Source organism: Panthera tigris, chromosome A2 (assembly GCF_018350195.1).
Source record: "Panthera tigris isolate Pti1 chromosome A2, P.tigris_Pti1_mat1.1, whole genome shotgun sequence".
NCBI classification, from domain to species: Eukaryota; Metazoa; Chordata; class Mammalia; order Carnivora; family Felidae; genus Panthera; species Panthera tigris.
The window spans coordinates 4,583,228-4,599,187 of record NC_056661.1 but is presented as its reverse complement, the minus strand read 5'-3'; the positions used below and the strand labels follow the sequence as shown (position 1 = coordinate 4,599,187).

Sequence of the window (15,960 nt, the reverse complement as noted above, 5' to 3'; positions counted from 1 at the left end):
GTTGGCTCTCATTTATTCCCTTCCCTCATTTCTGCTTCCCTGGGTCCTCACCTTGTCTCCTTTTCCTTCTTTCTGAGCATCCTGGAGGAGAGTGGATCTGGTTCCTACAGCAGCAGCTGTCTATAAAGCATCTTCAGTAGTAATAAACCATGGCGCTTCCTGGGCACTTTCTGCTAAGCTCTTTTCCTGTGCGGGGTCTCTGTTCAGTCTCCCCACAACCCCCTTACAGATGGGGGGCAGGTGCAAGCGGGCCGGCTACACAGCCTGTGCTTTAAAGCAGGGTCTGCACACAGGCCCACGGGCTGGGTCAGTGCCGCAGCGTGTTACCGGCGGCCGGTACGCCCATTCGCTCAGGTTGTGCCTGTGCTGGCAGCAGAGTGCCGTCTGTGGCTGCCAGCCTTCTGGCCTGGGCCCTCCGTGCTTCCTTGGGCTGCCTCCTCTCCAGTTCTCCTTCACCATTGCCCTCCCCTCTCTTCTCCCTTTCTCTCTGGGGTGGCCCCAGGGTGCCGTGCATCCACCTGTAAGCTGCGTGTTTCATCTCTGTCCCCACCGGGCCAGTAAGCAAGCAGCCACCAGGAGTAATGTTAACGGCAGTCTGTGTTTATCATGCCCTTGCTCTGCGCCATGGGCCACGACAGCCCGGCGACGTGGGGCCTCCCAGAGTCCCTGCAAGGTAGATGTGTCCACTGAGGTTCGGAGAGGCCCAGGGGGCCGCTGTGGTCACATGGAAGCGGCACGGCCTCTGAGCTCCAGGAACTTGGGAAGTGGGGTGATGAGCGGGGTGCGCCCTCTGAGCGCATCAAGGGAAGAGGTGTAATCAGCAGCTGAGTCGTGCTGGTTGCGAAGTCTGCCTGCGAGTGCGGACGGACGGATGCCCACACACAGCGGCTGCATCAAATGTATCAGATGATAAACGCCCAGTTCCCTGTGTGTTGTGTGGACAGAACTCACCTTGCCAGTTGTCAGCGCAACGTGGATCAGGTTAAAGAGAATTTGGGGCAGGGCTCTCTGAAATTACACTTGATGGGCTTTAAAAGTGTTTTTCAAATCGAATACGTGCTCATAACAAACCCAACAGAGGTGTGCAGGGCGCGAAGTTCCCCTTACTGTCCCACACCTGTCACCCCTCCCGGGGGCACTCTGGCCCTTCCTGGGTTTGTCCTCCCCTCGCATCTTAGAGCAGTAGCGTTGAGTTTGCTGCTTGCTTCTTGATCTTCCACACCGAAGCCCTGTCTCTGACTTACCAGCTCCAGCCCAAACCCCCGCCCTTCCTCCAGCGTCTCCTCCAATGTTGTGCGGGTAAGTGACTCGTTTTCAGTGGTCATCTCTGTGAGTCCTGTGACCTTGAGTGAGGAGTCCAACCTGCTCACCATTTGCATCCTCCGCAGGGGCTGCAGTCACCGTTTTGGAAAGAGCTCTGGCTGCTGGGCCGAACTCATGGTTTCTTTCTTTAACCACCCACACGGCCACACGCTTCTTAGCCTTCTTCTGTTTTCTCCCCTCTTTAGCCACCTTAACAGAGAGTACATATCACTTGTATTTTCCACCTTCCCTCCTCCCCCAAGGCAGAGGCTTGTGTTTTGCTTTAGTTTGCTGCCGTGACCCCGGTGCTGAAAGGTATCGTAGGCGCTTACTATTTACCGAGCGAGCGAATGGCTTCTTCAGCCCTGTCAGCTTTTGTCAGCGCTTTCTGACTCTGTATCTGGGAAGAGAAACACGTGAGCATCCCTGTCTTCCCTTGAACCTTATACCCCTCCTTTTGGGAGCCACACTTGACCTCGTTAAGGCTGTTGAACTGAAATGGGCACTTCTGCTCCCAGATTAGGGGTTAATTCTAGACTCTGGAAACCACACACCGTCGTGACTTTATTGAGTCTGTTCACTGCTAGGCTGGTCGGGTTGCCAGGATGCCACTCATCCGCTGAGCCCTGGGCCACTCCAAGGAGACCACTCAAGGTCATGTCAAGGTCAGATGAGTTCTTTTTATCATTCTTAGTGAAAACATAGCCCTGTTTACTTTGCCTCATGTTTGGGCTGTAACTTCGTGAAAAATTTGCTTCTCCCTTTTTTCCCCTTGCCTTGTGTCTTCATCAGAAGAGCCGCATTTTTTTTGTATTCTGTCCATCTCTTCCTTTATCTGGTGGCGTGTCTTCCCCCTCCTGGATATTCCGATCTGGTTCTCTTTGTCTTCCTTCTTTAATGAGGACTGGCAGCTCTCAAGGCCACCTCTGTAGCTATTACCCCAGGATTTTACTGTTCTCTTCCAGGGATTTATTTATTACCTGGTGTTTTGCCTTGTTTTACTGGAGTAATTTCTAATGAGTAATGTCCTAAGAGACTAATTACTTAAACAGTTTCTAAAGAAAGGTGTGTGGGAAATAAACTCTGACTCCTGGGATATTCGAAAGTGCTAGCTGTTCTGTTGTCATACATGACTGATAGTTTGGTTGGGTATAATATTTTAATTTGAGAATCACTATCACTTAGAGCTTTTAAAGTACTGCTTCTTTGTCTTCTGAGGAGTCTGTTGCTATCAGGGTCTCATGCTATTGCAGAGGACCTGTTTTGTTTGTTTGCTTTTCTCTAGAAACATTTAAAATATTTTTTATAGCATTATTTCTAGGCTCTTCTTGTTGTTCTTAGCGTTGGATGTTTGGTGTTCTTCATTTTTAGCTCAGAAAACTTTTCTTCTACTTCTTTGACAATGTCTATTTTCTCTTTCTTCTTCCTGGGATGCTTCTTTACCTAACTTCTCTATGCTCAAATATTTTCCTGTGTAGAACAGAAACAATTGTATTTGTGTCACAAGGTTTTCTTAAGGATTAAATGAGCTAATATGTATAGAATAGTGCTAAGAATAGTGCCTGGCACACAGTAGGTACTTTATAAATATCAGTTGCTATTAGTATTTGTTTAATCTGAATTGTTTTCTTATATCTCACCCTTTAAAAATGTGTCTTTTTGTTCTACAGTCTCAACTTTGTCTTTCCATTGAATTATAAAATTGCAAGTGGTATATTTGTAACATCTAGGAGCCCTTTCCTACTCTCTAATTGTCCCTTTTTAGATGTCTTGTTTTTATCTGTTGGGCATATCTGGGATCTAAGGACGTTGGCTCTAGTTTGTTGGTTTAAATTTTTTTTTTTTTTAATTTTCCCCAAGTTCTCCTGTAGTCTCCAAATTTTTCCTGTTTCTTTGGGCTCTTCGCTGCAGGTGGATGGGAACTGTTATTGACAGCTCTTTGTAAGTCAGGGTGGGTTCTGTTGACCAGCAGGCTTCTGGTTAGGGAGTGCCCCCCCCCCCCCCCCAGTTTCAAAATGAGGTCATTAGAAGGAAGTGATCCATGATGTGAGAGGGTCACTGTGGCTGGGTCTTAGGGGACCCGAGGCCAGGCTGATGAGAGGTGAGGCTGGAGGTGACAAAACACCTTGCAGCCCCGTGGAGGGGCTTGAAGTTGGTCCTGAGGGCAGTGGGGTGCCATCAGGGGACCCGGTCCGGTTCACACTTCAGAATGATCGTTACAGCTGCCTGTGCAGAAGATCCTGGGAGTGAGCCCGAGGCAGAACAGCTAGTGTGCTGGCGGTAACCCATGTGAGAGAGGCAGGGTGCCTGGGCTGGAGCAGTGGTGCAGGACGCTGGGGCGGTGGGGTACATTCTAGAGTGTTTTGGAGGCAGACATGATAGCACTTGGGTGACCTTGGGAGAGGGAGGAGTCGGGCTGACCGTGCGGCCTTGGGTGAGTGGTGGGCAGCTCGCGTCCTGAGCGTGGATGCTGGGCGATACAGGTTTAAGGGGGAGATAAAGAGGTGTCTTGGGGTCGGCTACACCTGAGCTTCCCATCCAGCACCTACAGGAGGACATCCGAGGAGCAGAAGGAGACTGGCTGGAATAGAGATTTGTTGCTGAGCTCACCCGTGACAGTGTCCCAGGCTACCAGGGTCACCGCCTGTTGTCCTGGGGGCAGGGCTGCTCCATACTTCTAGGTGGGCTAACTGTCAGACAGAGGGTGGTGACACCCAGAGTAACCCGCGACGGACCAGAGACGTTCTCATGGCCTCTGTCATCATCCCAGCACCTGACGGTGCCCGACGCAAATGGTGTAGAGTACACGAATGAATGCAGTCACTGCTGTGTTTGGTGGCAGTAATGATTCAGGTGTAGACCCTGGTGTCAGTGACAGTGTTCAGGGTGCAGGGTTCAGAGGCAGCCAGGGCTACTGCTGGCCTCCAGGAGGCTGTGCTGTGCGCTGTGGCATGTGCTGGGACTGTTCAGGGAGCCCCCTTCCCCGACACCACTGGGGAGGCCAGTCCAGTTGAGTAAGCCTCGTCTACCAGCCATGTGCTTTTCCTACGGCGGGGAGTGGGGACTGGCACCCAGAGTGCCGAGTGAGCACACTGCTGGGGAGACGGTAGCCGGCCTCATAGGGAGGGTGGGATGGGGTGGAGGGCGCCAAGGCCAGCTCTTACCCCTCAGCTGTCCTTGTAGCTCCAGACTGCTCTCCGTGAGGCCTGAGCCACGAACCCCTCCCCTGCTCCCCTGTGGTTTGGAACCCGGGGTCCCATGCAAGGCTGCCCTGCCTATGATGGCCTCTGCCTGTTCCAAATCTACCCCATTGGCCAGTTTTTGGGTTAGGTGAGACTCATGAGATGTTTGAGGTCTGATACTTGATGATTTGAGAGCTTAAGAGATTTTTTTAAGAGAAAAATCTTACAATGTTTTCATTTTAAAAAGCCCGCTTTCATTTTTTTCCATGCACTGTTTTTTCCAGCAATTTCTGGCCCACTTAAGAATTACCTGACCGGGGCAGAGGTGTGCATAATTTTTTCTCACGATTGACGGGATGTTTTCCTGCCTTCCAATAGTGATTGCCTCTGGAGAGGGAGGGGTGGAGGACCAGGAGATTTGACCTGTACTGTGCTGGTTTTTGTTAAAAGCGGGAGAACGGTATTTTCATGACAGCATGCATGTCAAAACATTGAGGCTTGTTCCGGAGGGTAAGATTGCTGGAGGTCATTTTGCTTGTACTTTGCTGTTCTTTTTAGTTTCAGCTTTTTTTTCTTTTCAGCCTCCGAGGTTAACGAATCTCTGTCCAGTCTCTTGGGAATGCCTTTGTTCAGCACTAAAATAGAACCCAGGAGAGTCCCAGCTCAGACCCACCATCACCGTCTCCCATCTCCCCGCGCCTGGGCCTCGGTTCACGGGTGTGAGGGAGCAGCGGAAGGTGGTGGACACCGCCCTGCCTGGGATGCTGGGGCCCCAGGGGGTTGGCACCTCACCCACGTTACGCTCACTGCCCTGATTCGGCTGGACTTGAGCGGCCTGTGGCCGGCAGTGGCTCCTCCGTCTCACTGGTGTCGCGCCCCTTCCCGTGCCCCTCTGCTGCTCTACTTCCGCGATGGGGTCACCTTTCTCCCGCTCTGCTCCTCCTGTGCCCTGTGATGCTTCGAATTCCATGGGATTTGACACTCCCCGGGGAGCTGGCCTCCCGGAAAGCCCCGCAGTCCCGTGAGGCCGGCTGAGCCCCGGAGGGGAGGTGTGGAGGGGCTGCGTGCTTACCGCCGCCTGCGGCCGGGCTTTTGGATGTGCGGGAAGCTGATGATGCGTTCCCCTTTCTTTTTAGTGTGCAAGGAGCCCCCTTACAAAGTGGAAGAGTCGGGTTACGCTGGCTTCATCATGCCCATCGAGGTGTACTTCAAAAACAAGGTAGGATCCGGGGACGGCAGTGACAAGGACACACAGTTCACCAAAGAGGAGGTGGAACCGGTGACGCACGCGCGGCGGGGTGTTGGAAGCCCTGGGAGCGGACGCCCGAGTCCGAGCGCTGGCACGTCCATCTCGCGTGGGAGGCGGGGGCTGGGGGCGCAGGTGCACGTGGCCTTCTTGGGGAGCGGCCGGGCCACGTCCCGTTCAGCTGCCCTGAAGGTGCGTGCGGCCCCCGAGTCGGCAGTGACATGCCGTGACGGGGCCAGAGTTCGTGCGTGGTCTTGGAGGGTTGGTAACTGGGCCGTGAGCAGGGGCCGGCATGCGAAGTCACCTGACTGTCCGACGGTAGGCGACTGGGCGGATGTGCTTTCGGTGCCTCTTAGCGGAGGCTTCAGTGACCTGCTGGGATGAGGAAGGTGTTGAATATTGTTGGGTGAAAAAAGCAAGTTTATGTGTGGTATTTCTAGACAAAAGGAATGAAGTTGATCAGAAGTGTTCAAAATGGTGTTCTGGGTGGAAGGATTGTAAAGGGTCGTCGTTTTCTTTCCCTCCATGTGTATTTTCTAGACCATTTTCTATGGGTGTATGTATTTTTATAGTTTTATTCCGTTTGTGCTGCTGTAACTAAATATCACAGCCTGGATGGCTCATAAACAACAGAAATTTACCGTTGACCGTTCTGGGGGCTGGAAGTCCAAGATCACGGTGGCCACTCGGTCAGGGGGGGCCTTCTCCTGGGTCCCAGACTTCTCGCCATGTCCTCATGTGGATGGCACAAGGGGTCCGTGGGGTCTCCTTTATGAGAACACTCATCCCATTCGTGAGGGTGGGTCCCACCTCCTCAGTCTGTCACCTTTGGGGCTTAGGACTCGACGTAGGAGTTTTGGGGAGACACATTCAGATCATAGCTTTTTTTTTTTTTTTTTTTTTTGAGCCCAGTAATTAAAAAGAGCCTTCCTGGCAGCCTGCCTCTGCTCCTCACAGGCACCACCAAGAGGCCATGGTGAGCTTTAGCTAGACTGGCTGCTGGCAGCTCTGCCTTCCTTCAGGAAGGAGATCTCCCTGGGAAGCCACCACTTGCTTAGTGGGCCCCTTGCTTGTACCTGGCTGTTCTGCAATCCACCAGGCATCAAGGACTCTGGGAACGGTGCTCAGGTGTGCTGGCCTGCCAGGAGCCAAGTGCCATTTCAGCGGGCGTGACTCGGTGGGACTGGGCTGCGGGCCCTCCTGGGCCCCGGTCATAGTAGCCTGGGTCGTCCTGAGGCTTTCAGGGAATCAAGACCCGAGAGGCCCGGTGACCGGCCACTCTAGAGAGAAGAGGCCAGCCTGTCTGCATGGGCAGAGGCTCCGTGTCTGTTCAGCAGGGGCTGAGGCAGGGGATAGGGGCGCGATGCCACCCGGCTCTGGCTGGGCCGTGCAGCAAGCCGCAGGGCGGTCTTCCGACGTCGTGCGTCAGGAGGCCTCTCGCTGCTCCGGGAGTGTGGAGAAGGGGCGGGGACTGATGCCAGGGTGAGTCTCTGGGCAGGTGTCGTTGGCCTCTCAGCTCCCTGGGGGAAGCCTGTGTGTAGGGGATGATGATAGCCGCCCGCTGACTGGCTGGGGAGACTGCGTCCATCTGCAGAAAGCTCTTGGCATTTGTGCACACTGGTTATTCTGCAGGGTGGGTGGTATGGGAGCCCCGTGGCCAGTTAAATCTCTGGGTTGCGCGGATTAGTTCCTTTGAGGTTCAGAAGCAGTCTGGGGTCCCACCGTCCAGCAAGGCTTTTGTGTTCCCTGAAACTGACCTGTCTGCTATCTGGTCCCTGACACGCACACCCTCCCCTCCTTACCGGGAGCTGTGTTTGCAGCCACCTGCACCCTGGTGGTGCCCGCTCAGCCTGCCAGTGCCCCCAAGGTTCTGCCAGGAGGCTGGGGCTTGGCCCGGGGGAGGGGGTCCCACCCAGAGGCTGTACGTTGCTGTGTCAGTGGCACTGGCTCGCGGAGCTCTCTCCCCTGGCCCGGGGACCCTTGCTGCTCTCCAGGTTTTCTTGGCGAGAGACAAACGTTGGCGAGAGACAGGGGTGCGTGGTGCTTGTGCCTCAGCTGGCACTTCTCCTGTGGTGGCTTTTGCCGCCTCTGTTAGCGCCCTTCGCTGCCCCAGGCCTCTCCTGCCGGGTGTGGGGACACTGCTCGGTACCCACGCAGCCCCAGAGAAGGTTTGGCAGCTGGGAGGGGCCGCAAGGGCCATCCAGATCTGTTCCAGCTTCTTGGTGAGCCGAGTGGAGCCTTCCCCAGTGGCTCGCCCCCTGGAGGAGGGGTGGTTGCTCAGCATTTGTGACCCCAGCCCTCACTGTCTCCCCCACCGGGCTCTCGGCTGCTTCCTGCCCTCACCGGGAGCTGCGCTAGCCCACGGTCCCACGCAAGGACTGCTCCCTGGGGCTGCCGATTACTGCGGGACCCAGAAGCACTTTCTTTTCTTCAGCTTCACTGAGGTATAACTGACGAATGAAATTGTAAGACATTTGAGTGCACCACGTGATGATTTGGCATCCGCACAGTTGTGAGAAGATTTTCCCCGTTGACTTAACACATTCGTCACCTTACATGCTCTGTTTTTTTTTGGAGTGAGAACTTTTAAGTTCTACTCTTAGCAAATTTGAGCTAATGCTGGCGTTGTCAGCCTTCGTCACCGCATCACACCCAGGTCCCCGGACCCTGTTCATCTTACAATTGAACGTCTGTACCCTTTGATCGACCATCTCCCCACTCCCCGCCCCCCAGCCCCTGATAACTACTTTCTACTCTGTTCCTATGATTTCCTCGTCTTTTCAGGTTCCACATACAAGTGATACCGTGTGGGATTTGTCTTTCCCTGTCTGGCTTATTTCGCTTCACATACTCTCTCCAGGTTCATCCATGAAGGATTTCCTTCCTCTTTAAACCCAAATAACATTGCTCTGTGTGTGTGTGTGTGTGTGTGTGTGTGTGTGTGTGTGTGTGTATCCACGTGCGCGCACACACCCTGTGTTTTCTTGACCCATTCACCCATCGACGGACGCTTGGGTTGTTTCTCTCAGAAGCATTTTTTTTTCCGGTTTTGAGGCTGCAGTCAGACCCCTTTGTCTCCCTCGAGACCATTGAGGACTCTGAGGCCCGGAGAGGGTGTCTTGTGTTGCAGCTTGCACAGGAGGTTGGTGCAGAGCCGAGATGACCCAGTGTTTTCTCCCCTCTGGCACGTCCACCACTGGGGATTGCGTGAAGTTCACGGCAGAACGGCAGGAGATCATTTAAGAACACTTGTCCCAGAGAAGAGCCACATCTGTCCCTTCTGACGTTTTGGTCTGCGTAAGGACTGCATTCCAGAGAGTCCCTCCAGGCCGAGTGGTCACCCTGCATTTGTGGAATGTCAGACCACGTATGGGAGGGCAGCTAGGGAGCGCTCGGAGGGAGGATCAAGTGCCTGGCCTTTGCAGTGCCCTGGCTCAGCAGGTGGCTTTGTGGGGCTGGCTGCATGTCTGGGGGTGTTGGGGCAGGGCAGAGCAGGGTTGGTGCTTTTGTTCAGCCCTGCTTCTCAGCCTCATGCGGCACAGTGGGGGAGACCTAGGCCGGCCCCAAGCCGAAGCCCCAGGTGCTCCGAAACCCAGACTGAGCAGGTGCGACCTGCCCACCCGCATAAGGGCCACAGAGAGGTCCGCCCTGTGGGTCACTGCCTCTGCCGTATCTCGTGGTACACGAGCCTTGAGCTCACGTATCTCAAGTGAGCCTTGCGTCCAGACTTCCTGGACTGGGTTCCCCGAGGTATTCCCGGTGACCCTGTGGCCACAGGACTTGTCCCTCCCGGGCACAGCACCCTCGGCTACATCGGGGCATTGAGGAAGCAGAGAGGACCTCTCTGAGGGTGTCCTGCATCCCCGCGTGCTCTTTCGGGATCCCTAGGCTTTCTTATTTGGGGTGGGCGGGTGTGTGTGTGCGCGTGCTCCCGTGTGTCTTACAAGGGCGGGGCGGGACCCCGGCTCCTGGAGCGTCCATTCCCAGTTCCTTTGCCCCGCCCTGCATGTCGCCACGTCCCCAGATGCCCCTTTAGAGGGCGCACATGTGCAGCTCACTGCCCCTGGGCCTCCAGCAAGCCAGGGCAGCCTCTGGTTTCAGGTTAAGAGTTTTTGTTCGAGTCCGGTTCCTTGAGGTATGATTTACTTACGGTATGATTCTCTCATTATAGGTATAGTAGGTTTTTCAAGTTTGGGCTCGTGTTTTCCTTTGAACTCCGTTTTTGTGCGGCTAGTTTTTTCTGTTAAAAAAAAAAAAAAAAAAAAAGGGAAGGTCCTGTTCCTAGGGGTTCCTCGTCTGACCAATTCCTGCAGAGGCTTGTGTGCCCGGGGCAGAAGGGCCGCTGTGAGCCTGTTAGAAGTGCAGCTTGTTCTGCTCAGGACGGATGCTGGTCTCCTCTGTTCCTGGAGGAGGTTTTGTCCCCAGAGCTCTAGAGGGCAGCCCTGCACTGAGAAAACCCAGGAATCGAGGCCCACTGTGGGAGGGGCCTGGGGACAAGCCCAGTTACAGGTCCCCTGAGGCGTGCGCCCTGGGCCAGGTGCTCTGCACAGCAGGTACTTCCTGAGTCTCCAGATGGGTCACGGAGGAAGGTCATCGCCGCCCCAGTCTCTGGATGAAGGGGCTCCTGGGTACGCAGTCATGTGGTGAAGGCCACGCGGTAATTGGCAGAGCTGGGATTGAGCCAGCAAGCCTGTGATCATGGATGTACACGCGTTGCATAAATACCCAAGACAGGCATGACCTAGGATGTCCACTGTTCACAAATCCCGCTGGTTGCTTACATCTGTGCGACGGGGACAGGGTTTTATGTATTGTGTTCTGCAGATATCCGAACATAGGTCTCTGCTTTAGTAGCTTTGTGAAGATCAGACGGTTGTGGGAAAGTAGACGCCGGTTAACCCTGAAAGGAGCTCCCGTAGGTTCGGAGTACTGGTTGAAGCAGGGTGGTTGTGAGCGGGTGTCCTGATGGCTTTTCCGCCCTGATGTAGGCAAGGGTTGCGTTTGGTTCCTCCTCAGCTGCAGGTGTGGTGAGTTGATCTTTGAGATAGCAAGCAGAGGGGGAGTGGACAGGTCCCCTCCCTGGGCCTCAGTTTCTCCGTCCGCTCGATGGGGCTCCTAGTTGTGCCTGCCTCTCAGGGCTGGTAGGGAGATTCGGAGATGGAAGGCAAGTGCTCGGCCCAGCGCCCAGCACACGCCGAGCATTTCCAAGTGCGCGTCGTTACTGCCGCTGGTGAGGTGGTGTCCTCGCCTTCTGGTTGATCTGTGTAAGAAAGGCGGGTTGAGAAAGCAGCCTCTGAGACCCACCCGCCCGGAGGGAGTCACCGGTCCAGAGATGAAGAAAGATGGCGATTGAGGGAAGGGCACTTTGTCAGGCACAGGACACTTTCTTGTGTAAGCGTGAGGGGTTTTAGCCACGCGTGACCCCGAATGTATGGCGTTGTCGGTGAAGTGAAGGCGTTCTACTTTATGTGGGGTTTGGCACTGGCACTCAGGCGAGGCCACATGCTGTTTGACCTGTTAGCGGTGTGTTCTTTCGCAGATAAAGCACTCCTTTCCCGAAAGGGGAAAAAATGGTGCCGTGGGGTGGGCGAGGTGGGGAGGTTTGTCTTAGCGCAAAAGTGAGATCTCTGCACTGTTGAGCATTTTTACTAACGCCACTTCTGACCCAAACGACAGTGGTCCTTTCCAACACCGCTTCTCCAGCTCCGATTCTCCGGACACCGGTTGGGTGTCCTGCAGTTCGATTCAACTGTGACGCTACCTACTCTGAGCTCGTAGAGGCCCCCAGGTTAAGGACTTGGTCCCGTGGGACTGCCCCCACTCCAAATGCCAGTTGAAGCATCCGTCTCCCATACTTCAGACTGGCGGGTGCCCATGACGCCCCTCCTCAGGTTCCATGATTTGCTAGAACGGCTCAGAAAACTCTGATAAACTGTTTTACTGACTGTTGCCAGCTTATTGTAAGGGATACAATTCAGGAACAGCCAGCTGGAAGAGGTGTATAGGGTGGGGGCGCAGGGTTTCCTTGCCCTCCCAGGACGCGCCACCCTCCTGGCACCTCCTGTGCTTTCCAAACCCCATTGGTTATGGGTTTTTATGGAGGTTTCAGCATGCAGGCATGATTGATTAACATCATTGGCCGTTTGTGACTAACTCAGCCTTCGGCCCCTCACCCTTCTCTGGAGATTGGGGTGGGGCTGAAAGATCCAAGTGTCTAATCAAGGCTTGGCCTTTCTGGTAACCAGCCCCATCCAGCCAACCCCGTCTAGGGGCCACCAAGAGTTGTCTCATGAGAATCAAAGATGCCTCTGTCACTCAGGACATTCCAAGGGTTTTGGAGATCTGTGCCAGGAACAAAGACCAAATGTGATACCACGTTTGTCAAAGAAAATTTGTTTTTGTTGTGGTTAATTTTTTTTTTAACGTTTATTCAATTTTGACAGACAGAGAGAGACAGGGCATGAGCGGGGAAGGGGCAGAGAGAGAGGGAGGGAGACACAGAATCTGAAGCAGGCTCCGGGCTCTGAGCTGTGAGCACAGAACCCGCCGCTGGGATCGAACTCACGGACTGCGAGATCATGACCTGAGCCGAAGTCGGATGCTCAACCGACTGAGCCACCCAGGTGCCCCCCAAAAAAAAATTTTTTGAGGTGAAATTCACATACAGTTAATCCCAACTTTTCATCTCCTCATTCTCCCCTTCTCTAACCTGCTTTCTCTTCGCTGGGTTTACCCATTCCAGCCACTTCATATGAAAGAAATCCTGTAATAAGCGTCCTCTCATTTCTGGCTTCTTTTGGTTAGTGTTACGTTTTTGAGGTTCGTCCATGTTGTCGTATGTCCATGCTTCATTCCTTGTTATGACTGGATAACAGTCCAGCCTGTGGGTGTACAGTTCATTTTCGTTTTCTCAATGGTTGTGTTCTGTAAGGTCACCCCCAATCGAATTAGGGAAAACGGAGCAGTGTTGGAAGGGGGAGGGGAATATAGGGTTGGGTGCCTGAAGCCTGTGGTCGCAACACGTTCACCAACTGATTGACACATAGCCTTGTGTTGGGTGTGGTGTCTGCATGCACCTTATTTCACGTACACCGTGGATTCATTAACATTGAACTCCGCCAACTGCCTGAGCCAAGCTTCATCTAACGAATGTATTTTCTTTGTAAGGCACGTCCCAGCCTTCCTGTGCTTAGGCCCGGCACCGCACTTCGGCATCATGCTTGGGGCTCTTTCAGATAGTAAAATCGCCAACAGAGAGCACAAAGATGCGAAAACCATGGCGCTAAATATACCACAAGAAGGATACCTGTTTGCACCCTGACAGCTGAGCCCAGAAGGCAGAGCCTCACCTTGCTCTGCATCAGCTGAGAACAAGTGCGTCAGGAAACTCGCAACTCAAAACTTTTCACCACTCTGTGCGTGTCTGTGAATGAATGCGAAAGCCACGAGTGGTGACTTTCGGTGTATAAATACATTATAGTGAGTGGCCAGATTCATAAATATGGAACGCATGAACAGTGAAGGTCAGCTGTCCTGTAATTTGTTTATTCGTTCATCTGTCGGTAGACATTTGGGCTGTTCCCACTTGCTCACTACTGTGACTCATGCTGCTGTGAGCATCCTTGTACATGTACATGTTTGAGTTCCAGTTTTGATTTCCTCTGGGTGTGTACCTAGGAGTGGAATTGCTGGGTCACGTGGTAATTCTGCCTTTAACTTTCATGAGGAACTGCCAAACCGTTTGCTACGTTGGCCGCCCCATTTTATATTCCCACCAGCAATGTATGGGGGCTCTTATTTTCCACACCCTCATCAATGCTTGTTAGTTTCCATTAAAAACGTTTTTTTTTTTAATGTTTATTTTCAGAGAGAGGGTGTGTGTGCAGAGAGAGAGGGAGAGAGAGAATCCCAAGCAGGCTCCGTGCTGACAGTGCGGAGCCTAACGCAGGGCTCGATCCCGTGAACTGTGAGATCATGACCTGAGCCAAAATCAAGAGTCAGATGCTCAACCAACTGAGGCACCCAAGTGGCCCCCAATTTTTTTTATTATAGCTTTCCTAGTGGGTATGAGATGGTATCTCATTGAGGTTTTGATTTGCATTTCCTTAAAGACCAGTGATGTTGAACATCTCATGTGCTTATTGGCCATTTGTATATGTTATTTAGAGAAATGTCTATATACATCCTTTGTCCATTTTTTAATTGGATTGTCTGTGTTTTTGCTGTGGAGTTGTAAGAGTTCTTCATATGTTCTGCATGGTAAACCCTTACTAGATATATGATTTACAAATCTTTTCTCCCATCCCGTACGTTGTTTTATCATATTCTGATAATGTCCTTTTATGTGTAAAAGGTTTTGGTTTTTATGAAGTTCAAATTAATCTATTTTTATTTGTTACTCACAGAGTACAAAATCTCAGACTCCAGGGGCGCCTGGTTGGCTCAGTCGGTTAGGCATCCGACTTCAGCTCAGGTCATGATCTCGCGGTCCGTGAGTTCGAGCCCCGCGTCGAGCTCTGTGCTGACAGCTCAGAGCCTGGAGCCTGCTTCGGATCCTGTGTCTCCCTCTCTCTCTGCCCCTCCCCCACTTGCACTCTGTCTCTCTCAAAAATAAATGAACATTAAAAATTGTTAAAAAAATCTCAGACTCCATTGCCAAATCTGAGGTTGTGAAGGTTTATCCCTATGCGTACTTATATTACGTGTATAGTTTTACATCTTACATCTAGACAGTTGATTCGAGTCAATTTCTGTATATGCCATGAGGCCGGGTCCAATTCTTTCTTTTGAATGTGATTATTCATTTGTCCTAGCACCATTTGTCTAAGAGACTGTTGAGTTATCGCAGCCGTAGGTGTTTGGGTTTCTTTCTGGACTCTCACTTGTACTTCATTGGTTTTTGTGTCCTTCTACTGGTGCCATTCGGTTTGGATTGTTGTAGCTTTGTGGGAAGTTTTGACATTAGGAAATGACAGTCCTCGAACTCTGTGGGGGGTTTGTTTATTTTCAAAAATTTTTCAACTTTTTTTTTTTTTTTTTTTTTTTTGAAAGACTGAGCACAAGAAGGGGAGGGGAAGAGAGCGAGGGAGACAGAATCCGTAGCGGGCTCCAGGCTCTATGCTGTCAGCACAGAGCCTGACACGGGGCTTAAACCTACGAACTATGATGTGAAGTCAGACACTTAACCATCTGAGCCACCCAGGCTCCTCTTGTTTGCTTATTTTTTAACGTGGTTTTCGTTATTTGGGGCTTCTGCGGTTCTATATGAATTTGATACCTGGCTTTCCATTTTTGTAAAAAAGACCACGAGAATTTTGAGAAGGAGTGCATTGAATCTGTAAGTCACTTTGGAGGTGTTACCTTTTTTTTTTTTTTTTAATGTTATTAAGTCTTCCAAATGATGAATATGGGAAACCTTTCCATTTAATTAGATTTTTTTTCATTTCTTTTAGCCATGTTTTGCACTTTTCCGTATACGGTCCTTTACCTTCTTGGTCGAATTTATTCCTAGGTATTTTATGCTTTTGCATATACTGTCGCCAGTGGAGTTGTTTTCCTAATTTTCTTTTTGGATTGTTTATCGATGGTATATAGAAACAACTGATTTTTGTGTGTTGATCTTGTACCCTGCAACTTTACTGAATCTGTTTATCCTTGTGTGTGTGTGTGGCTTCTTTGGGATTTTCTGTGTGTAAGAGATCAACAGACAGAGATAATTTTACTTCTTCCTTTCTCATTTGGAAACCTACCTCCTTTTTTCCCCTTTTTCTTGCCTTGTTGCTCTGACTAGGACTTGCCATTACAGTGTTGAAAGTAATGATGAAAGTGGTCATCCTTACCTTGTTCCTGATCTTACGTTTTAACACTTATGAGTAAGTTTCCAGTCTTTTGCTGTTGACTATGCTGTTAGTGGTGGGTTTTTCATAAATGTCCTTTCCGGGTTTAGGAAGTCCCCTTCTATTCCTAATTTACTGAGTGTTTTCATCATGAAAGGACATTACATTTTTTCCAACACTTTTTCTGTCTCTGCTGAGATAATGATGTGGGGTTGTTGTTTTTTTCCTTTGTTTTATTAATATGGCATATTACATTTTGATTGGTTTTCTGACATTAAACTGCCCTTGCATTCCTGGGATAAAAACCGTTTGGTTTATGTGTATAATCTTTTAAATGTGACACTGTGTGCTAGTGGAAACTCCTTTGAGGATTTTATATTCACAAGGAATTTTG

General features: G+C 51.5%; 1 protein-coding gene across 4 annotated transcripts in view; it reads left to right on the top strand.

The window, feature by feature from the left end:
- MLLT1 (MLLT1 super elongation complex subunit) overlaps positions 1-15,960 on the top strand; it is a 67,793-nt gene that overhangs the window by 10,872 nt on the left and 40,961 nt on the right. For all 4 annotated transcript variants that reach the window (XM_042977934.1, XM_042977936.1, XM_042977935.1 and 1 more), the window contains exon 3: positions 5,621-5,703. In XM_042977934.1, coding sequence (XP_042833868.1) covers positions 5,621-5,703 — 83 coding nt within the window. The remainder of the gene's footprint in view (positions 1-5,620; positions 5,704-15,960) is intronic.